The sequence below is a fragment of the Tachyglossus aculeatus genome, chromosome 25 (assembly GCF_015852505.1).
Source record: "Tachyglossus aculeatus isolate mTacAcu1 chromosome 25, mTacAcu1.pri, whole genome shotgun sequence".
Classification (NCBI taxonomy): Eukaryota; Metazoa; Chordata; class Mammalia; order Monotremata; family Tachyglossidae; genus Tachyglossus; species Tachyglossus aculeatus.
Genome location: NC_052090.1, coordinates 22,281,702 through 22,305,123, shown reverse-complemented (window position 1 = coordinate 22,305,123; position 23,422 = coordinate 22,281,702). Strand labels below are relative to the sequence as shown.

The window sequence follows — 23,422 nt, the reverse complement described above, 5'->3', positions numbered from 1 at the left end:
CCGGCTAAACCGACGCCCTGTCGGACTCTGTTTCCCAGGGGGCAGAGCGGCACGGGGCGCCTGCGTGTGTGTGTGTGTGTGTGAGTGGGGCGCCGTTACGTTCGGGGGCAGCGGCTCCGCAAGGCATTCTGGGAAATGACTATTTCGGAGGCTGCGAGCAAGACGGGGGTGGGGACTCCAACTCCCAGCAGCCTCAGCGGCGGCGACCGGTTCCCCCGCCCTTTCGCCGCGCTGCCTCACGGTCCTCGTAGTCCCGCCCCGCGTCCACCGGCTAAACCGACGCCCCGTCGGACTCAGTTTCCCAGGGGGGCAGAGCGGCGCGGGGCGCCTGCGCACTCTCCCCGTGTGTGTGAGTGAGTGTCTGTGTGTGTGTGTGTGTGTGTGTGTGTGTGTGTTTGGGGGCACCGTTACATTCGGGGGCAGCGGCTCCGCAAGGCATTCTGGGAAAGGACTTTTTCGTAGGCTGCGAAAGAGGAGACGGGGGTGGGGACTACAACTCCCAGCAGCCTCAGCGGCGGCGGCGGCGACGACCGGTTCCCCCGCCCTTTCGCCGCGCTGCCTCACGGTCCTCGTAGTCCCTCCCCGCGCCCTCCGGCTAAACCGACGCCCGGTCGGACTCTGTTTCCCAGGGGGGCGGAGCGGCGCGGGGCGCCTGCGCACTCTCCCCGTATGTGTGAGTGAGTGTCTGTGTGTGGCGCCGTTACGTTCGGGGGCAGCGGCTCCGCAAGGCATTCTGGGAAAGGACTATTTCTGAGGCTGCGAGCGAGGAAGACGGGGGGGGGGGACTCCAACTCCCAGCAGCCTCAGCGGCGGCGGCGACCGGTTCCCCCGCCCTTTCGCCGCGCTGCCTCACGGTCCTCGTAGTCCCGCCCCGCGCCCTCCGGCTAAACCGACGCCCGGTCGGACTCCGTTTCCCAGGGGGGCGGAGCGGCGCGGGGCGCCTGCGCACTCTCCCCAAGAGGGCGTGTGTGAGTGTGTGTTTGGGGCGCCGTTACGTTCGGGGGCCGCGGCTCCGCAAGGCATTCTGGGAAAGGACTATTTCTGAGGCTGCGAGCGAGAAGGAGGGTGGGGACTCCAACTCCCAGCAGCCTCAGCGGCGGCGGCGGCGACCGGTTCCACCGCCCTTTCGCCGCGCTGCCTCACGGTCCTCGTAGTCCCGCCCCGCGCCCGCCGGCTAAACGGACGCCCGGTCGGACTCCGTTTCCCAGGGGGGCGGAGCGGCGCGGGGCGCCTGCGCACTGTCCCCGCGAGCGAGCGTTTGGGGGCCGCCGTTCCGTTCGGGGGGCAACGGCCCCGGCTGCGGGAGGGGCGGGCGGGGAGGCTCCGCCTCGGTGAATCCCGTCGGATGTGAGGGCGGGCGGCGAGCCCGTGAGGAGGGCCGGGGAGCTATGTCCCAGCCGCCGCCGCCGCCGCCGGCGGGGTCCCCCGCGCAGCCCCGCGGGCGCGGGCGGTGCCCGTCCCCGGCCCGGGGCGCGGCGGGGCCGGAGGAGCCGCCCCCCCGCGAGGAGCCGCCGCCCCCCGAGCCCTCCGAGCTGCCGCCCCCGCCCCCGCCCGGGGATCCGCCCCGGAGGAGCCCGGAGGCGGCCAAGGTGCTGGGCCTGTCGTCCTACCACTGCAAGCTGCTGGCGCCCATCCTGGCCCGCTACGGGCTGGACCGGGCGACGGGGCGGGCCCGGCCGCTGCGGGACATGAACCGGGGCGAGCTGTTCGACTGCGCCGTGCTGGGCGACCGGGCGTTCCTGATCGAGCCCGAGCACGTGGACACGGCGGGCTACGGGCGCGACCGGTCGGGCAGCCTGCTGTACCTGCGCGACACGCTGGAGGCCATCCGGCGGGCCAACCGGGGCCGCGAGGCGCTGGTGCCCGTGCACGTGGACGGCGACGGCCACTGCCTGGTGCACGCCGTGTCCCGGGCCCTGGTGGGGCGCGAGCTGTTCTGGCACGCGCTGCGCGAGAACCTGAAGCGCCACTTCCAGCAGCACCTGGCCCGCTACCGGGCCCTGTTCCGCGACTTCATCGCGGCGGCCGAGTGGGAGGACATCGTCAGCGAGTGCGACCCCGGGTTCGTGCCCCCCGAGGGCGTGCCGCTGGGCCTGCGCAACGTGCACGTCTTCGGCCTGGCCAACGTGCTGCGCCGCCCCATCGTCCTGCTCGACTCCCTGAGCGGCATGCGCAGCTCGGCCGACTACTCGGCCACCTTCCTGCCGGGCCTGGTGCCCGCCGAGCGCTGCGCCGGCCGCGACGGCCGCCTCAACAAGCCCATCTGCATCGCCTGGAGCAGCTCCGGCCGCAACCACTACATCCCGCTGGTGGGCGTCCGCGGGGCCGCCCTGCCCCGCCTGCCCGGCCCGCTGCTGCCCAAGGCCTGGGGGGTGCCCCAGGACCTCCTGCCCAGGTACATCCAGCTGGAGGACGACGGCGGCTGCGTCATCGGCGGCGACCGCGGCCTGCGCGACGGCTACCTGCTGCGCCTCGTGGCCGCCATGGAGCGGGTCTTCGTCGACGAGCACGGCGTCCACCCGGCCCTGGTGGCCGACGTCCACCGCTGCTTCTACCGCCGGGCCGGGGCCGTGGCCGTCCGGCCCGAGGAGGTCACCGCCGCCGCCCGGAGGGCCGTGGCCGAGGGCCGCCTCCACCGGTGCCTGGCCTGCGGGGCCCTCTCCGACCTGCCCCCGGCCCCCGACCCGCCCCCGGCCCCCGACCGGCCGCCGGCCCGCGCCCGCCCGCGCCCCGACGGCGGGGACCCCGGCGGGGACGCCCCGCCGCCCGACCGCGGGCCCGGCGGGCCCGGCGGCCCCGCCGCCGCCTGCGCCTGGTGCCGCGGCCCCGCCGTGCGCCGCGTCCGGCCCGACGGCTCCGTCGTCTACCTGGACGGCGACCGGACCGGCGCCAGGTCCGCCGGCGGCAGGTGCGGCTGCGGCTTCAAGCACCACTGGGAGGGCAGGGAGTACGACAACCTGCCGGAGGCCTTCCCCATCGCCCTGGAGTGGAACGGGAGGGTGGTGCGCGAGACCGTCTACTGGTTCCAGGACGAGAGCGAGCCGGCCCTCAACAGCAACGTGTACGACGTGGCCACGAGGCTGGTGACCAGGCACTTCCCCGGCGAGTTCGGGAGCGAGCTCCTCGTCCAGAAAGTGGTGCACACCATCCTGCGCCAGACCGCCAGGAGGGACCCCGACCGCCACGCGACCCTGGGCGGCGACGGGGCTCGAGCCCGCGGGGAGGGCGGGGCGGGCGGGGCGGACGGCGGCGACGGCGCCCGCGGGGCGGGCGGGGCGGACGGCGCCCGCGGGGCGGGCGGGGCGGACGGCGGCGACGGCGCCCGCGGGGCGGGCGGCGCCCGCGGGGCGGACGGCGGCGACGGCCCCCCCCGGCCGGGACCCCGAGTCGCGGCTCCCCACCAAGATCATCCTCACCGGCCCGAAGACGAAGACGCTGCACAAGGAGGAGCTGACCGCGAGTAAGGCCGAGAGGGCCGTTCAGCAGGGCGTCGCCGAGCGGGCCCCCCTGCTGCAGAAGCGCAGGACGGAGAAGCTGAGGCAGGAGCGGGGAGGGCCGGCCGGGAACGCCTCCCCCGGCCTCCCCCGGGACGGCCCGTCTTCCGCCCCCGCCACCCCCACGAAGGCCCCCCGTTCGCCCGCTTCCCTCAAAGAGAAGAAGATCCGGATAACGACGGACGACGGGCGGCAGGCCACGCTTACCCTCGAGTCTTCCACCACCTTCTTCCAACTCCGGGAGAGTATAGCCAGGGAATTTGACATCCCTCCCGCCCTGCAGTGCATCCGCCACGGCTTCCCCCCGAAAGAACTCACGGCCCCCGGAGGGGGCGCGGAGAACGAACCCGTGCCCTTGCAGCACGGCGACAAGATAACCATCGAGATCCTGAAAGGCAAAGAGGGAGGGGGTCGGCCTGCTACGGCGCGCTCGGCCCCCGCGGGGAAACGCGAAGACGCCGCCGTGACCGGCAAAATCTCCCCCAGGGAGCTCCAAGAGCAAACCGACAAAGAGATGTATTCCTTGTGTCTCCTGGCCACGTTGATGGGTAAGGCCGCTTTAACTCGCGACTCGTCTCAGACCCCCCCCCCCCCCCCGCCCCTTTCTCCGCGGCGGCGTGAGTTTCGAGGCGTTCGAGACCGTCGCCGAAATAGCCGATTCTCCTCTCGGGAGAAAATGGTTTCCTTCCGTCTGCAGGCGCCTCGTGGAAACGTGCTGATCTGCATCCACCGTATATCGAAGGTTATAAATAGACGCGGTCCGGTGACGCGAACCAGGGGAATGTGAAAAGGGAGCGACTAGACGGGCCTCGGATCCTCTTTGAGATTTATAACGATAAAGCCCGGCCCGTGTAACGTGTTTCCGTGACGCTGTTCTCTTTTTAGTTCCCCCCGCGGCCTCCGGTTGCCTAAATCCCTTGTGCTTTGTGTCTCCGCTTAGTCGGCGGCCCCGGCGGTTGAGTGGAAGGGTGCCCGCTTCCCCTCTTCTCCCAGTATTTGTTTACATTTTGCTTCTCTTGCCGCCCGTCGGGTGACTGGGGGTTTCCGGTCCGTGTTTTCCGCCACCCTCTGCCTTCCCTCAATAGCGTGTCGGCGCGAGCGACCTGGGGTAACCGTAATTGACCGATGGGACGTTGTTGGCGAAGCACCCCAGAGACCGGTTAGGTGAGGAAAGGTTAGGTGTGCGCGGAGGACGGGTGAAGTATTTTCCTCCCCGGACTAGGGCTCGAAACCGTTGTTCCTCAGTGAGAAAACGAAAGCCGCCGCTCTAAAACCTGTAGCGTTAACCTACGCTTGTTCTTTTGGATCGTTTCATATTTGTCGATGCTACTTTCTTGTCTACCCTCCAGGGCTTGACGTGTAGTACCTTAACCCATAAAGCGGTGTGAGGTCACGAAGGAGATTGAAGCATAAGTAATGTCGGCAGTTCTGATCCTTTAAGAATTCTGAAATTTCAGCAAAAAAAAACCAAAACCTACGGATGCAGTTGGACTTTCTTTGTCTTAGTGACACAGGTTGTAGGCGAAGCAGCTCTTTTCCTCCTTAAATCCAGATTGAGATCTCTTTGGTAGACAAATTTGGGGCCCCGGTCATTTGTTTTTAGAGGGGTGGGGGAAGGAGGGGCCTATTCAAAGTCAGGCCTTTGGTCTGTTTATTCTTTCACTTTCACAGTGGGGCGGTTTCCTAAGAGCTTTAATAAAGTTAATCTTGGGGGGATTCTTAGGCCACTTTCGGTATTGCTCCAGAAATAAAGTAATGATTTTTTTTTTAATAGGCCTGATATTTCCAAACTCGAGGGAGCGAAACTTAGCGCCCTGTATGATATGATCGTCATCGACAGCTACCTGTTAAACGTCTAACATTTGCAGAGCACTTTTGTGGGGCGGCAGTGGGAAATCTCACGGTTTCCATCTCCCAAGAGATCACAGTCCTAAAGAAAGGAGAGGAAGGTGGAATAATAATAATAATGATAATAATAATTTTGGTATCTGTTAAGCACTTACTATGTGCAAAGCACCGTTCTTAGCGCTGGGGAGGATACAGAGTGATCAGGTTGTACCATGCGGGGCTCACGATCTTAATCCCCATTTTACAGATGAGGTCACTGAGGCACAGAGAAGTGACTTGCCCAGAGTCACACAGCTGACGAGCGGTGGAGCTGGGATTTGAACCCGTGACCTCGGACTCCCAAGCCCACGCTCTTTCCACTAAGCCACGCTGCTTCTCTGGAAGAAAACCGTTTCTCCCCGCCACCCCGATAAGAGTCTAACCGTATACCTCGCCACCGAATAGGTCAGAGATTCAAGACGCCCTTTAAGGCTGGACCGGAGCTCACGGTTTAAAACCCTTGGGCCTAAACCGGTTTTTGTTTATATTTAATGTACCGTGCATCTGCTCTTGCGTCTTCTGCTGTGTGATTGTTTCATTTCTCCCATACACGTCTGTCTCCAGGCCTCTCCCCCACTTACGTGCTTCAGATTGTAAGCCCCTTGAGGGACAGCGTCTGTGTGTGGTTCCCATCTGTATACTCTTTCCCAGTTTTTAGCGCGGTGCTCTGCACACAGTCCTAATACCACGATAATATTCTAAGCGGGCAGAACAGAGGGGGAAAAAACCAAAACGGACCCGCGTTGTTTGGCAGATGAAGAAAGGGAGGCCTGGGCTGGCCATCGGGCCTCCCCGGGCCCTAGAAGTTCTGATGTTGGAAGGGTAAGAGACAGCGGTTCAAAATCTAGGCCTACCCTCTCCCCTCCCCGGCTTCCCCCCCACCCAAAAATCTGACTTGATTTAAAAAGAAGAGTTGCTTATGACACTCAGTCCTGGGGGAAGAGTCTCAGGATTGCTAGGAGCTTAGAGCGTCAGAGTGTCTGGTTTTCTGCACAGCGTTGCGGGAGTGGGACTTTGGCTTCCACGGTCAAGGACAGGAATGGTGTCTCGTACTTTTATTGAACTCTTCTGAGCGTTCAGTACGGGCATCTGGCTCTGGTAGGCGCTCAGTAAATACCATTAATTGAAAGATGGGAAGCCCAGCGGCAAGCCCTTTGTAAGGAACTCGGGTGAAGGGTGGGCAAGGGTGCTCCTCGAACTCACGGCCCTGGTCCTACCCATGCTGCGGTTGGCAAACCTTAGGCTTCCGCTGAGCTGGGCGGGAGGAGAGGCTTGGCAGTCAGGCCCTCCGAGGCTTCCAGACCTCCCTCCGGGGCAGGGTTCAGCAGGCTACGTTTTTGTTAATCTGTAATGCCTCGCGGTGGAGCGTGTTTTTCTCCTCTTGTTCGTCCAGTGATTCCAGATCATTCCCTGTTAGTTGTCTTAGCTTCTCATTTCAATCAATCAATCAATCGTATTTATTGAGCGCTTACTATGTGCAGAGCACTGTACTAAGCGCTTGGGGAAGTACAAATTGGCAACACATAGAGACAGTCCCTACCCAACAGTGGGCTCACAGTCTAAAAGGGGGAGACAGAGAACAAAACCAAACATACCAACAAAATAAAATAAGTAGGATAGAAATGTACAAGCAAAATAAATAAATAAATAGAGTAATAAATATGTACAACCATATATACGTATATACAGGTGCTGTGGGGAAGGGAAGGAGGTAAGATGGGGGGATGGAGAGGGGGACGAGGAGGAGAGGAAGGAAGGGGCTCAGTCTGGGAAGGCCTCCTGGAGGAGGTGAGCTCTCAGTAGGGCCTTGAAGGGAGGAAGAGAGCTAGCTTGGCGGGTGGGCAGAGGGATTGGGGGCATTCCAGGCCCGGGGGATGATGTGGGCCGGGGGTCGACGGCGGGACAGGCGAGAACGAGGTACGGTGAGGAGATTAGCGGTGGAGGAGCGGAGGGTGCGGGCTGGGCTGGAGAAGGAGAGAAGGGAGGTGAGGTAGGAGGGGGCGAGGGGATGGACAGCCTTGAAGCCCAGGGTGATTCTCATTTGCCCACAGGTTTGAGGCCGTGTCTCTTAATACGTACATGTACGTTCCTTGCAGATGGATGGACCTCCTGTCGTGAATATTATCTCGTTTGGCAAGTGCCACCTCTAGTATTCTGTCCTGCCCTGGGCAGCCGAGTGACCCGTGCCCACTGTTGTAAGGTCATTGCCGGTTTCTAAAATTGTTTCCTGGGACCTCAGATTTGTCCTTAAGCTTAGGATTTACTTGCGGGGATGTTATCTGTTGGTTCTACTTATCTTGATAGAAGGTCTCCTAGTAAAGATTTTAGTAGCTAGTCCAACTGCAACCAGACTTAACCAAACTTCGCATTAACGACTCTACTAAAATAAAATACCTAACTGTATCCGTTTCCTTGGGTAGGAGGGCTAAAAGTATCCAGTTGTCACACTCGTCGTGAATTTGAGTAGAGAAGCAGCGCGGCTCAGTGGAAAGAGCCCGGGCTTTGGAGTCAGAGGTCGTGGGTTCAAATCCCGGCTCTGCCAATTGTCAGCTGGGTGACTTTGGGCAAGTCACTTCACTTCTCTGGGCCTCGGTGACCTCATCTGTAAAATGGGGATTAAGACTGTGAGCCCCCTGTGGGACAAACTGATTGCCTTGTAACCTCCCCAGAGCTTAGAACAGTGCTTTGCACATAGTAAGCGCTTAATAAATGTCATTATTATTATTATTATTATTTGTTTATCTGGCCAGTGAGCACTTTTTTATTTGAAGTTAATTTTCCACACAGTAACACAATCAGAACTCACAGGATTGCAGCGCTGCTTTCTAGTTTATGGTAAAAATGTCGTGCTGTGATCTTGACAGTGCCTTCTCTTGCTACTAGGGAAAATGGAAGACTGCGTAGGACAGAACAGGCGCCAAGGGAGATTTGATTTATCCCATCCCCCCGGATTACTGCATCAGCCTCTCGGCCGACCTCCTTTCCTGCTGTCTCTCCCCACTCCACTTCATACTTCACCCTGCTGCCCGGGTCATTTTTCTGCAAAACCATTCAGTCCAGGTTATCCCCACTCCTCAAGGAAACCTCCGGTGGTTGCCCATCCACCTCCACATCAAACAGAAGCTCCTTACTTTAGACTTTAAAGCACTCGGTCACCTTGTCCCCCACTAAACCAGCCTTGCACAGATCACTCCTCTAATGCCGACACACTCACCGAACCTCAGTCTCATCCCCGATCTGCCCCTGTCCCGGGACTCCCTTCCTCTTCATATCCAATGGATGCTCACTCTTCCCCCACATTCAAAGCCTAGACCGTCAGCTTGCCGTGGGCGGGGAATGTGCCTACTAACTCTTATTATAGTGTACTCACCCAAGCGCTTAGTATAGTGCTCTGCACAAGTAAGCGCTCAATAAATACGACTGATTTAAAACACATCTTCTCCAAGAGGCCTGTCCCGACCAAGTCCTCATTTCCTCCTCTTCCACTCCCTTCTGCATGGCCCTTGCATCAGGATTTGCGCCCTTTTATTCACCCCTCCCTCAGCCCCCATGACACTTGTGTATACATCCGTATTTACATTTTTCATATTAATGTCTGTCTCCCCTTCTGGACTGTAAGTTCATTGTGGCCAGGCAATGTAGCTACCGTCTCTGTTATCATTTATCTTTCCAAGTGCTTAGTTCAGGGCTCTGCATGCAGTCAGCACTCAGTAAATTCATTCATTCAGTAGTATTTAGTGAGTGCTTACTGTGTGCAGAGCACTGTACTGAGCACTTGGAAGAGCACAGTAGACACATTCCGTGCCCACAGCTAGCTTACAGACATTAATATAACTAAACGACAGATACGTACATAAGTGCTTTGGGGCTGGGAGGGGGAAGAACAAAGGGAGCAAGTCAGGGTGACGCAGAAGGAAGTGGGAGAAGAGTAAAGGGGGGCTTAGTCAGGGAAGACCTCTTGGAGGAGGTGTGCCTTCAGTAAGGCTTTGAAGAGGGAGAGGGTAGTTTTCTATCGGATTTTAGGAGGGTGGGTGTTCCAGGCCGATGGATTAATTGAACTCCGACTTTTCAGAAGGCCTCAGGGGTTAAGAATCTGGAGCTACTATCTTCTTCCCCCACTTTTAACCCAGTTCCTCTCACATAAATTCCCCTCTGGGAAAGCCCAGCATCTGGAGTCATTATGGCTTCCAAGAGCTATCCTCTCCCTCCCCTCTCTCCCTCCCTCTCCTCCCCTTCCTTCCACTTCCAGCCCTGGACATCCTAGGCTACTTTGAATTCAACAGGAGGTTTCAAAGGCACAAACCGGCAGCGGAAGTCAGAAAGGAATAGCATTTGAAGGGTAGTTTAAATCCATTCACCTAGATCTGTTACCTCTTTCTGCAGTGTCGGCTAAGGAGAACTCAGACGGTGAAGGTCCCGAGCCAGACTGCAGTGCAGGCAGCCCTTTGGGCTTTTGACTTAATTGGCTCCTGGAATCAATTTGCATCAATTGAACTGCATCAATTTGAAACCAAAGTTGGAACCCACTTTCTCCCAGAAACAGTGTTTTAACTGGGGGAGGGGACCCTGGGCCAAGGTTAGAGATTGTATTTATACCGGGATGACCCAAAATGGTGTTCTCAAGTCATTGTAGATGAATAATGTAGCTATATTAATGTATTTATGTTGAGTCAGGTTCCACACAGAGGAGCCAGTTTTTACCGAGGAAAAATGGATGTGGCAAGCAGCATGGCGTAGTGGATAGAGCCTGGGCCTGGGAATCAGACGGGCTTGGGTTCTAATCCTGGCTCTGCCACCTGTCTGCTGTGTGACTTGGAGCAAGTCACCGTGCCTCAAGTTACCTCATCTGTAAAATGGGGATTAATTAAGACTGTGAGCCCCAGATGGGACAGGGACTGTGTCCAACCCGATTAGCTCGTCTCTGCCCCAGCTCTTAGAGCAGTGCTTGACACATAAGTAAGCCCTTTCCAAATACTATTATTATCATCAATAATAATAACCCTCCCTGGTAATGTTGCCGGGTGATAAGGTAACCCTTGGGTGCCCTGGGCCCTTTTACTCTGTTCTCCTGATGTCCTCTTTACAGTCTCTCCCAATTCCCCGTCCCTACCCTCATCATGGCTTTTTAAATTACCGTATTTCCCAGAACCTCCTGGGCGACCCTAGAGCTAATAGCATCTAATGGAATAAAGTCAAAAGAGGTATGTGGCAAACTGGAAATAGCAGTGGTATTTGAGTGCTTACTTTGTGCAGAGCACTGCATTAAGCATCCGGGATAGAGTTCTGTTGATTAAGAAAATACCGTTGGTCATAGGGATGACCGTTTTGGGCTTGGAAGTGGATGTGTTTGGCCAGTACCAAGAGTTTAATGGATATACTGATTCCTCTTGTATGGTGCCCACTTGTGATCTTCCCAACCTTTTAATCATCAGGTTCCTATTATAACTCTTATCCATTTATACATTCAAAAATAGCACTAAAGTGCTATCTAAGTGAAATAAGTACCTCTTCATACCTGCAGTAGTCCTCCTTACTTTTAACTTATAAATTGCTACTAAGAATAATAACACTATTTAAGCACTTGCTAGATTGCAGGCCCTGGGTTAGAACCAAGGTAATCAGATTGGACATAAGTTAACACTACTTTATTTCTGAACCTAAAACGAATTACCGAATGTATAGTCTAATAGTAGTTGAAGTTACTGAATTTTGGTGTAAAATGTAAAGGTTTTGAATTTGAAGTAAGTTCATAGATACTGGATCTTCCAGGCGTGAAAAAAGTGAAGATCACAGTTGGGCCTAGGGAATGGCAAGTGTGGGAAATCCCCTTCTCCGTATTGTTGGCTTGTTTGACTTGGAGGCCTTCCCAGACTGAGCCCCTTCCTTCCTCTCCCCCTCGTCCCCCTCTCCATCCCCCCAATCTTACCTCCTTCCCTTCCCCACAGCACCTGTATATATGTTTGTACATATTTATTACTCTATTTATTTATTTATTTTACTTGTACATATCTATTCTATTTATTTTATTTTGTTAGTATGTTTGGTTTTGTTCTCTGTCTCCCCCTTTTAGACTGTGAGCCCACTGTTGGGTAGGGACTGTCTCTATATGTTGCCAATTTGTACTTCCCAAGCACTTAGTACAGTGCTCTGCACATAGTAAGCGCTCAATAAATGCGATTGATGATGATGATGATAAGCACTTATCTCTGTGCCTAGGTTTAATGCTCATTCATGATCCAAACCAGGGCTGATGACTTCTAAGCAGCAGAAATGAAGAGGGCACTAGAAGATCCTGGGTTGGAGGGTCTGTTTTTTTCTTTTTGATCTGGGGTATCCCAATTTTTAATTGCTGATGGCGAGGAAGTTAAAATACTGGCTCCTGATGAAAAACACAGAATGGTTATCAATGCCCTTCGAAAACTTGGACTTCAGTGAGGCAGGATTTCATGGGAAAGGCTATTTGTGAACAGAGGTCTTCGACTCTAACTCTTTATGGGTGCAAACCCTCTAAGGTTTACAACGACTTAAAAGTGACTCCTTTTTCGGTAACTTCAATGCGTGTAAGACCATTCTTTTGGGAAACTTTTCCTAGCCTTTGTCTCTCTACCCTTTCCTCTAGCCCTCATCTCCCTCATCCATGCAGATCCCTCTTGGGTTTCCTTTCGGTTTTCTTGGTACACTGTTAGTATTACATTCAGAATACTATATGAAATATCGCTGGGCCAGTGTGCTCCCCGCTTTGCATGGTGCCACAGTGTCTAGCATAATGTTCTCTGTGAAACAGAGAGGCTCAATGATCCCTTTTGACGATGGTGGTTTTGCTTATATTTCATGGTTTATTCTGTAATGCTCTTTAGAACTTAATCCTTAAACAATGAAAGGCTCTTCTAAAACCATTCTTTTGATTCTATATTCAATCACATTTGTAAGCATGACTTTCAGGTGGTAGTGGTATATTTTATTGGTTTCTAATATCTACTTTGTTTTTGTCTTACAGGAGAAGATGTATGGTCTTATGCAAAGGGACTTCCTCACTTGTTCCAACAGGGTGGGGTGTTCTACAATATAATGAAGAAAACCATGGGTACAGTTTGTTTCTAACTTTATTCTTGGATAATCTCAGATCATTGTAAGATTAAGGAAGTTGGCATTTGGTTTTATGCACCCTCAAAAATGCCAAATTCTGGACTTTAGGTATGTTCAGTACCTTAAACTTTTGCTATTATAGCAAGTTTTTTCACTTAATGTATCTGGTGACCAAATATTTTTCTTAGCTGCGTCCTCACAAAATCCTTTCTGTTGCTTTTGTTCTTCCCAACCCCTCTGAGAATTTTTAAGACGGTATTTATTAACCGCTTATGGCGTGCCAGACATTGTTCTTAGCAGTGGGGTAGATCGAATCAGTCATATTTATTCAGCACTGAATATGTGCAGAGCACTGTACTAAGCACTTAGGAGAGTTCCATCTAACAGAGTTGGTAGACACATTCCTTGCCCACAAGATAACCAGGATGGACACAGTCCCTGTCCCACACGAGGCTCACAGTCTAAGTAGGAGGGAAAACAGGTGAGGAAACTGAGGCACAGAGAAGCTAAGTGAATTGCCCAAGGTCACACAGCAGACAAGTACCGGGAGTAGAACCCCCCAGGTCCTCCGATTCCCATTCCCATGCTCTTTTTCCACAAGGCCACGTTGCCTCTAACTCGATTGTTGTTTCAGAAAGAGTCCACCTCAAAACTTACGATGAACACTGAAGTTAGTATTTCAGTGATAAAGCATCAATAAATCTGAAATCTTGGTTGTTCGGAGTTTGGAAAGCTTCAAAATTATAAAGCTAAAATGTCCTCAGAGATAGCCAAAGCCTGAAAGTATGCTACATGTTTGTTGCTTTAAAATAATAATCTTGATCATTATTTCTCAAATGTTTTTTCTTTTATGGCTCCCTGAACACCTTGACTTAGCTTTCCTTCGCCTCAAACCTTAGAGCCTGGGTCTTTTGAACCTCACAGTGACCTCAGGCTGCTGCTTTGTTCCCGCCTTCTCACCCCCAAATAGAAACAACTCCCATAACCTCTCTTCCACTCAGTCTTATCTCTCTTCTCTAGTGACAAATTGTCACCTGAGCAAGCCCTAGGTTTCTGTGGGCTTTATACAGTGGAAATGCTCTTTAGTGACAGATTCCCACAGTTCATGAGAATTCTAGAAATGTGAATTATGGGAACCATGAGAAGTCAGCACTCATGGTGGACTAGGCAGTAGGGGAAGTTAAGGTGGGGGCTCTGGAGTTTATGTAGATCAGGGAACTGGAGAAGCAATGGTTCCACAAGGAGAAGCCACCAGTTTGCTTTTCCCTGTAGTAATAATAATAATAATAATAATTTTGGTATTTGTTAAGCGCCTACTATGTGCCAAGCACTGTTCTGAGCACTGTTCTAAGCGCTGGACAGATCCTGGGAAGCCAAGGTCCCCATCGTAACTTCTGGTACTGCTAATGGATAGGACATAACGGTGCCAGTTTGTCACTGGGGCAAATTGTGGATTCAGAGAGCCTAATTGGTTATTGTGAAAGAGGCGGAGGAATAGCTTCTAGTGAGTAACTTTTTATAGAGAAAGGAGACAAAGGAATTATTCAAATTCATGCATTCAGTGTGATTACCTTTTAGGATGAGTATGCACACTTTAAAACAATTTACAAAATCATATAAATTTGGAATCTGGGGTAGATTCAACAGAATCAGGTCAGATGCAGTCCCGTGTCCCACAGGGGACTCACAGTCTAGGCGGGGACTTACAGCCCCTATAACGCCAGGGTTACATGGCTTCATTCCTCATGTAAAGGAAAATTTACACTGTAGCACTTACCTGTTCAGTTTTCTTCCAAAAACCGAGCATGCTGAGTACCAATAGCTCTGTGAAGCTGGATGAATGTTTTCTATTTGCCGAGCGGTGTACTAGCCCAGATGCTTAGTGAAAACATGCCTTAAGCTAGAACTGGGTGAATCTAACATGGTCTAGTGGAAAGAGCACAGTGTTGGAAGTCAGGCGACCTGGGTTTCTAAGCTTGGATTTGTCCCTGCTCTGTTTTGTAACTTTGGGCAAAGCACTTTACCTTTCGGTGCTTCCTCATCTATAAATTGGGGATAATAATACCTGCCTCTCCCTCCCTTACAGGCATATTGAATGGATAAAAAAAGTGTTGTGAAAAGCACTTTGGAAAAAGTAAAAGCCCCATACAAAAAACACCATGGTATCATCTAGGTTTCATATGTTAGATCCTTTGCATGATTTGACTTCTTGTAGCACTAGGGATGTCGTATTTTGTACTGAGTTTTGTAAAAAGTATCTGAAGTCTGCGAACTGTGTCAAGTGATGGTGGTTGGTGGCAAAAGCTGTGGTAGATGAATTCCAGTTGGGAGAGGGGACTGAGAGACCCCATCAAAGACCAGCCAAGGCAAGCAGCTGGCTCTGTTGAGCCTCTCCCTGGCCAGATTCCTCCCTGAGGTTTTCCTGGGTCTGCTCTTTCTTGAGCCCTTTTGCTGCTCCTTGGGATGGGAACAGCAAAACTGATGGTGACTAATCAGAAGCTTCTGGTGTTTGCACAGGAGTTTCTGATAAAACCACCATGCTTTTGCTAGGTAGATTAGCTGAGGATTGTATACCGTGATTCTCCTATATCTGGGCGTATTTCAGCGTTAGCAGCTGGCATGTTGCAGATGGTTGAAGGCACTTTGACATGCTAAGTGGTTAACCTGATTTGCAAAGTTCTACCCAGATATGAAAGTTACCCAGTATAATTCATATATTCAGTTTGAGATGGGAAAAGTCATATAGCCACAAAACTGCCTTTTGGGGAAAAACACTTAAAAATTCAGGCTCAGAACTAATCCGTACTGGTCTTTCCCCTCATCTTTTTAGTACAAATTTGAGAGGTTTTTCAGGGAGTAGAATTGTGAATTATTCTAGAAAGTTTTTTTTAAATCCAAAGAAATGATTGTATTAGACTGCTACCTCTTCTGACTAACCTTATTTCTCCAGTCATTCAGTCAGTGGAATTAACTGAGCACTTGCTGTGTGCAGAGCAAAGCACTGTACTGAGCATTTTGAGAAGTACAATACACCACAGTTGGTAGACATGTTCCCTGCCCACAAGGAGCTTGCGGTTTAAAGGGGGAGACCGACATTAAAGATATGTACATAAATGCTGTGGGGCTCCGCTTCGATACTCATCTCACCCGCAGCCCCACAGAACATATATTACAGATCCTTATTCTCTGATGCTTTTCTTTCCATAGTTTATTGTCCCCTCTCCGCCATTAGGTTGTAAGCTCCTTGAAGGCAGGGATCATTTCTACCAACTCTATTTTATTGTACTTTCTCAAGCACTTCGTATAATGCTTGGGAGAAAAGGCATTCAGTCAATACCACTGATTGAGAGTTAAAGATATTCAACATCGTTACTCTTAGAAGAGCCGTTGGCCTTCTCTAGCATGTACGTCCGAGGGTCTGACTCAAGTTTCTGTTCCAGGTCTGATCGCTTAGTTGTGTTGACGAGTTGAACTGGTTCTGGTTACTGGTTACCTATTAGTTGCCTTGAATAGTTCAGCATAAAATGGAAATCATTTTCGTAGGAACAGTCAATTTTCTCTATAACTCATGCTTTTATTACATGTTTTGGATAGAACACCACTGGGGAATGTTCTTTCCGTAGTGCATATCTGTCTGAATACAATGCAGTGGGGTGTTGGAAGAAACTGTTCTCTGCATGTGCATAACATCCATCATGGCGTGAGTATTCTAGCGTAAGCTGTCTGAAACATGAGGTTCTTCATGAACACAAACCCCTGCATTATAAGAGAACTGACTGTATCACGGTATTGTGGAATCGAAAAACGAGGCCATTCTGGCACAGGTTCCATCGCCTTGTCGTAAAACTGTTATATGAGAATGTAACACAGAAGCACTCATTCTCTTAGTATTTAATGACCAAGTTCATTGATCTTGGCCATGCAAGACAAGCTAAGCTGATTGGAGCTGGGAAAGGTGACAGGTGTACTGAAGTGCTGGCTATTAGACTTCTTTACTAGGTACATCTTCTTCAGTCCCCACATTTGAGTTAGAAAGGTAATCGAGTTGCAAGGTCCCAGATGTGCTAGCTGATGGGGAAACCAGAAGCCGAGCGGAGAACGGGGCGGGGGAGAGGAAAAAAAGAGGTCCCAGATGTTGGAAGGGCATCAAACCAGATTCCTTCAATTGAGACTCCAGTCGGTTCTTCTGAGTGGTCTGAGAGGAGCAGCTGGTGGCACCCAAAATACAAGCATTCCTAAAGAATCTCTTGGAGATGTTTTCGGCTGGTGCCTTTAAAAGTGCCAGGTCTTGGATTAAATACAGCATACCTTTGAGGCTTTAAAAGTGGCCCTTTTAAAAATTTGCCATTCTAAAGATACAAATGACCCGACAGGTTTGAAACTCTTCCTGTTAAGCAGAGTTGTTGGTTTCCTCTTCAGACCGGTTTATCCCCAAGTGCCACTGGTATCTAAAGTCAGCTGGGTCATCCTTCCAGTCTCTAGTTCAGCACCCTGCACAGCAAAATCATTGCAACAGTTTGTCTGTGAAGTACTTGGAGAAAAGGTGACTAAAATTTTCAAAAGAAACCGTCACCCCTTCACCCTTGCTGTAGCTCTTCAGAATTTTCTGGAGGGGATGAGAAGGGGTGCTTTTGAACCCCCAAAATATAACCGAGTTTATAGTCCCAGAACACATTCTCCCATCTCCCGGTTTGGGCTTGGAGCGTGTGCTCTCATGTGCTTCCCTGGCTGTCATCCACTGGCTAGGCCCTTTCTTCAAAACCCATGACCTCTGTGGCGAAATTCTGCAGCCAGATGTGTGCAACTGCAATGAACCTCTACAAACAAGTGGCCCCGTGTAAAAGAGATTATCAGTGTAATTAAGGTGCTGCTTCAGAAATAGTTGAATTTTTGTAAATGTTTGAAAAAGTTTGAAAGGACTTTCAAATGTGTGGTTTTGTTTTTTTTTTTTTCCTCTTTTCTTTCTTTCCCTTCCTAGGTATGACTGATGGCAAACATTGTACTTTTCCACATCTGCCGGGTAAAACCTTTGTCTACAATGCCACAGAAGACAGACTGGAATTGTGTGTGGATACTGCAGGGCACTTCCCCATTGGGCCTGATGTTGAAGATTTAGTTAAAGAGGCCTTAAGTCAGGTTCGAGCAGAGGCTACTTCAAGAAGTAGGGAAGCAAGTCCTTCACATGGTCTCTTGAAATTAGGTAGTGGTGGAGTAGTAAAAAAGAAATCCGAACAACTGCATAACATAACTGCATTTCAAGGGAAAGGGCATTCTCTAGGAACTGCGTCCAGTAGCCCCCATCTTGATCAGAGAGTAAGAGAAACTCCAGTGGCGAGAAAACATAGCACAGGGACAGACTTTGGTACGAGTTCCACAAAAACCGAGGCTTCTGTATTCACGGATGCTCCTGGTAACAGTGAGCTTATCCGAATAGCTCCTGGAGTAGTAACGATGAGAGACAGCAGGCAGCTTGACCCTAACTTGATAGAGGCGCAGAGGAAAAAATTGCAGGAAATGGTTTCTTCGATTCAGGCCTCAATGGATAGGCACTTGCGGGATCAGAACACGGAGCAGCCGGCATTAACTGACTCTTCTCAAAGGAAGGCTGAAGTGAGTTCTTCCGCAAAACCTGGGAGCCTTCTGTCTGGCTTGACCGAATCCTTTTCCGTAACCGACGGCACTGGGCATCCGAATCCTGAAGCGACTGGCGGTAATGCGGCAAGTGTGATGGGAACAACATTTCCCATTCGGCCTAAAGCACCAAGGGAAAATTCCGTGGAGGAGCCTGAAGAGATGGATAGTCAAGATGCTGAGATGACTAATACAACTGAGCCAATGGATCACTCTTGATTGGGTTGAAAATCATTAAGAGCAGAAAAACTTATTGTGAATACGTAACGTTCGTTGGCTGGGCCACCTACACGATTAGTCACTTAAGAGCATCCCGTACGTAATGTTTCAAAGATTATATCTTCTTATTCAGTGCATGATAGCAAGTGTGTGATTGGCAATAGCTTTTATTATACTGCTGCCCAGGCTGGCTCTCAATTACATGGAAATTAGTTGTTAGGTGCACTGAGAAACGAACATCTGCTGTAGATGTGGATGACTGAAAGTTTTTGGGGTTTTTTTTTTGTAATTTTCATTCCATGAAAGTCTTAATGCTTCAAAGACATGAAAGTTATTGCAATAAACGCGTAAGATTACTGAAAAGGCTAAACTGGGCAAAAATCTAAATTTGACAATGTTAACATGGCCTCAGACATAACTTTCATTCACACAGATTTCACATAGTGTACAAAAAGCTTTACAATGAGAACAAATGAGGACTGTGGATGTTAAAATTCATACTACAGTATGGTCAACACTTTATGGTGTTGACATTCCCTTAGAATTGAATACATTCAAAGAGCTACATGCGCTTGATGGAGAGAATGGAAAGAGGGAGTAGATGTATCAAGCTCCTCTATTTTGTCAGTTGGAGCAAGGTTAGAGAGAAGACTACTTTGGAATGATAAGACGGGTGGGATTCAGTTGTATTGCCGTCTAAGCCAAAACATCCATTTATGTACTACGTTAGCATTAGCATGTTACTACTGTCTCCTGAATCTCAAGCTGGTCAGGTGCCATTTAGTTTTTTTTTTTTTTAAATCTCGCAGAAAGGCTGGTGAATGTCAGGACAGAAGTACAACAGATAATGGTAGCTAAAGTTATGTGATGCCCAATTTTTAGAAATGTTGACTCTCAGAGGACTTGTGAGAATTTATCTTTACAAATTAGTTGCATTGTTCAAAAAATCTTGATCAGTGATATTGCAGCTTGCATAGTATACGTGTCTTTGAGACCCATTTGGAAACTCCAAGTGGTTCCTAACTTTCAGTGCCCAGAGGATTGTTATTTGTTGACTTTACTTGAATTTGTGATGCAGATGTGACTGCATCGGTCTCTGACATCTTGGCATTCACTTAGTGCACTCATCAGCTATTTAGTGCCAGCTTCCCTGAGAAACAGCTGTCATACTTATTCCACAAAGACAAAGAATGTTATCTTGATGTTTGTATTGCACTACTTTACCTCTCACCTTGCAATCTGTACTCCACGAGGTGCATTTTAGTCCACTTTTTCCCTCTGCTCACTGAAGTAAAGCTGAATTGGAATGTATTTTAATAGTCTTGAATTTAGAGCACTTAAAGCTTGGCTGTGTGTTCCCATAGCAAAAGTCCAAAACATTTTCATTCTGCAAAATGTCCATTTGGGAAATATCAAACGTTCAAAAATCTCTTTATCTGCTGTCACAAGAATTTGGTATACCACTTTGAACCTAATTTCCCAATGAGGGACATTTTCTTTATGTGGAAATAAATTCAACCGAAGCCACTTATCAGCTGCTGCGTTTTGGTTGAGAAGACTAAGGAATCTAGATATTTTAAAAACTAAAATTGGCTAAGATTTTGTTGGATTAATTTTGTGACTTGAAAAACTTGACCGTGTCGCTTACCTGTGACTTCTACATTTTACTTTTTTTTTTTCTCTAGGTCAAAGTTCTTTTGGGAAGTGTATTTCTTTGAATGTGTCAGTTTTGCATTGTGAGGGAAACAAATACAAGTAACATTTCATATTTAGTTAATAGGTTACAGGGGGTGGTGGTAAATACAACTTAAAACCTAGTAAAGAATCCGAACTCCAGGAAATCGTTTAATAAGCCAGTGCACGGCTTTCAGGTAAATCAGAGAATCGCCTTTAATTTAACACGTATAAGTTCTCTACTTTGCCTTATGTTCGACAGATGACTCGCAAGTCTTATTTGGTATAAAGAAATCAGGGCAGAGACAAAACCAATCTTATTTTATTAACTGTATCTGCTCTTTTAGCATGAAACAGGATGTGCATATGGCCGATTGCCGGAAGTCTGCAGTAATTTTCAAAAACATATTACCAATCTTTTTTGCTACAGAATTGCTACTCAGAAGCCAGATTCGAAAGTCAAGTGGAAATATGAGTTCTCTCATTTGAAAGAAAATAAGTATGCCTAGAAAAGACTTGATTCAGAAAAATGACCACATTGCTAGAGATTATTTTAAAAGGGTCAAGAATGTGGAGAGGTGTGGCAGATTTGGTGAGGGATGAACCCTATTGCGTGTTTTCAAGAAGGCTTAGAGCGGTCTCTGTAGACTTTATTTATCTTACGTTATTTGACGAGTGACCATCCTTCCTCTTCTAAATGTAATCGGACTGCTGTAGATTTGACTGTTGTTTGAGGCCAGCCATTAGTGATATTGTGGGAATTGCTGTAAATCTTCCCTCACTGGACATTTTGCTAGTTAACTAGGAGAAAAAAAAAATGGAAACAATATTTGAATTTAAACTCTCAAAGTTCAGAATTATAATTTCACTTTTCAATTAAGCTCTATTGGCAGTTCGCAGTCGCACTAACAATTTGAAGGAAACCCCAGAATATTTTTTCAGTAATCTTCCCTGTGGATAAACTAATCGTGTTTTGTTAGATCCTGATCGAGGTATGCTACAAGGTTATATGTAACTAGATGGAGTCTCCTGTCGGCAGTGACAGGCAGGCTTCAGAACTGAGACTTCGACAGTAAGAATTACAGACAGTATCAGAATATTAGCTACAATTAAACACACCCAAACAGTGCAGAGTAGTATGTTCACATTTCATTTGAACCAAAATGGGAGTAGCAAAATTAAAATGTAAACCCGGCTGTTTTTTTTTTTTGACATTCCCTGGGAAAGTGCTACAGATATAGCAGAAACAGTTTTACCAACTGCTCTTCTTAGGCATGAAGATAACTTGCTTTATTTTTTCTTTTAAAGAATTTTCTTTGACTATGTCAAAGTTTGCTATTGAGTTATGAATTTGAAATGTGGCTAGGGTTCCCAGGTTTTCTGGGCAACTGTACGGTCGTAGCTGAAGATCTCTGTAGTACCAGCCAGTGCTACCTGGGAGTTAGTCGGAGCTGAGCTCAACTTATAATTTTAAAATGTGCTCAACTGTACATGGGCAGTAGTTCTGTACTGTGACCTAGAGCTCAGGGAATTCCTTATTCAAGTCTCACGTGCCAGTATTGATATATTTTCCACGACTCAAAAATCCCTGACACCATACTTTGCTAACGACTCAATTCACGGTTTTTAACAGTATTATTTTACATGGTCTGCTTCTAGTACCAGCTGCTAGTTTCAGTTGATTTGGAAATAACTCCACATCTATAACCAAAATTCTGAAATGGAGAAAAACTGAACTTGTATAACACGACTTCTCTGAAAAATCAAGTGTTACACTTGAATTTGACAGCATAGCGACTGAAATTATTTTTTAAGCAATCACAAGATGTGTGCTAAGATACTCAGTTTTCTTTTCAAAGTCACTTAAGACTATGTAATCTGTGCCCCCCCCCCCCCCCCCCCCCCATTCGATACCACTGAACAGAACTATAACAGATTTTGAACATTTCAGGAGTAACGTTTGAGTTCACTTTTCATTGAACGCTTATACCATGGGTTAATTTCTATCCATCAAGCACATGGATTTTAAATGGGCTTTTCTGTTCATAATAGGTACATAAAGAATGAAAGAAGGTTGATAGATATACCCTCGGTTGAAGAGGATGATTATATCAGTTTTGCAAAATCACACCACTCTAAAGCCGATCACTTCTAATACCATTCGGAAGTTATTTTGAGGACCAAAGCTGAGTGTAACTTAAAAACAAATCACATTATTCAAACGTATGCTTAGCAAACAAGTAACAGAGTAGCTATGTCATCCATGTAAACTTTGCAGGGTATCCAATCAGTTCTGTTATTCTTGACAATACTCTGACACGCTGAGTGTTTCATGTTTTAAGATATTTGAATCGTGGGAATTTAAGCTTTGTTCTACAACAGCAGGAATTGTACAAAATGTGAATGAATGGACTGACTAAAAAATGCCATTATTTGTATAGTTGACATTTACACTTTAAAAAAATTATGGACTCCACATGATTTTGTAGAATAATATACCATGATGATTTGCCTCCTGTAAAAGAAACAGAAAACCGAGTTGTTTTTGCTTGTGAATATCAATTACTTAGGTTTTTAAATTTTAAGATATTGCCTACAATCTTTAGAATGCAGAATTCCCTCTCTGAGCCTTTATGCCTGAGGTAGAGCAATAAAAGATTTAAAAAGTTATTAGTATTTCAGATTTACTTGACTTTCTAATGAGGATTATTGCCAAGAATCGAAGAGTGCACTTTTTGGAGGGAAATGCTATTTAAAATGTGTATAAATAAGCAGTACTAGTGTATATATTTAGAAAGCAAAACTTTTTAAACAGCAAGTGCTTTAAATGTTAGGTAAAAATCAATTAGCATAGAAGTTATACCATCGCTACAGAACTGGTTGTTATCCAGAACATTTTGATTTATTTTATTTGTGATTGCTGTATTAATTAATTTGGGTTTTTTAAATCTGTAATGTAACAATAGTGTATTATAAACAGTATATAGTGTACTATATTACACTTCAATGTACAGTATTTGAAGTTTTTCGATTGCTCTATTAAAATTATAAGTTAAATATGCTTCTTTGTTTCTTAGCTTCCTCCAATTATTTTACACCCCGCAGATTTTATTACTCACCCTTCATGTCTTGCTTTCCTTAGAAATCTGTATTTATGCACTAGCCTTTGAATGCCCTAAAATCTCAGAGTTTGTTTGAAGTCTTTAGTGGGCTAGTAATATGAGGCACTTCCCAGCAGTGCGTATTTTGGTATTGGTTGGACAAATCGAGAAACAAGGGAAAAAAATACTCGAAAACCTTGCCCATGGAGCATTTAGTACTTATTGGTCTCCAAGTACCATTCTAAATGGATATTTTGTTAAAACAAGCGAGTAGATACTCCGTTGAGAAGCTTGTTTTTTTGCCTTTTTAAAATGTGGATAAAAAGGGAA

At 48.5% G+C, this 23,422-nt stretch overlaps 1 protein-coding gene across 1 annotated transcript; it reads left to right on the top strand.

Annotated features, from left to right (window-relative positions):
* The first annotated feature begins 135 nt into the window (after positions 1–135).
* On the top strand, positions 136–23,052 carry VCPIP1 (valosin containing protein interacting protein 1). Its single transcript, XM_038766527.1, has 7 exons — positions 136–349; positions 630–667; positions 717–1,112; positions 1,209–3,214; positions 3,348–4,042; positions 12,379–12,465; positions 17,446–23,052. The coding sequence occupies exons 1-7, from the start codon at positions 136–138 to the stop codon at positions 18,315–18,317; spliced, it is 4,308 nt and encodes a 1,435-aa protein (XP_038622455.1). The 3' UTR covers positions 18,318–23,052.
* Positions 23,053–23,422: the final 370 nt, after the last annotated feature.

Excerpts from the sequence above, each read along its gene's own strand:
- VCPIP1 (XM_038766527.1), top strand. The coding sequence starts at position 136 with ATGACTATTTCGGAGGCTGCGAGCAAGACGGGGGTGGGGACTCCAACT. Across the intron at positions 1,113-1,208 it reads AGCGGCGGCGGCGGCGACCG|GGGGGCGGAGCGGCGCGGGG; the intron begins GTTCCACCGCCC and ends TCCGTTTCCCAG. Across the intron at positions 3,215-3,347 it reads GGCGGCGACGGGGCTCGAGC|GCGGACGGCGGCGACGGCCC; the intron begins CCGCGGGGAGGG and ends GGCGCCCGCGGG.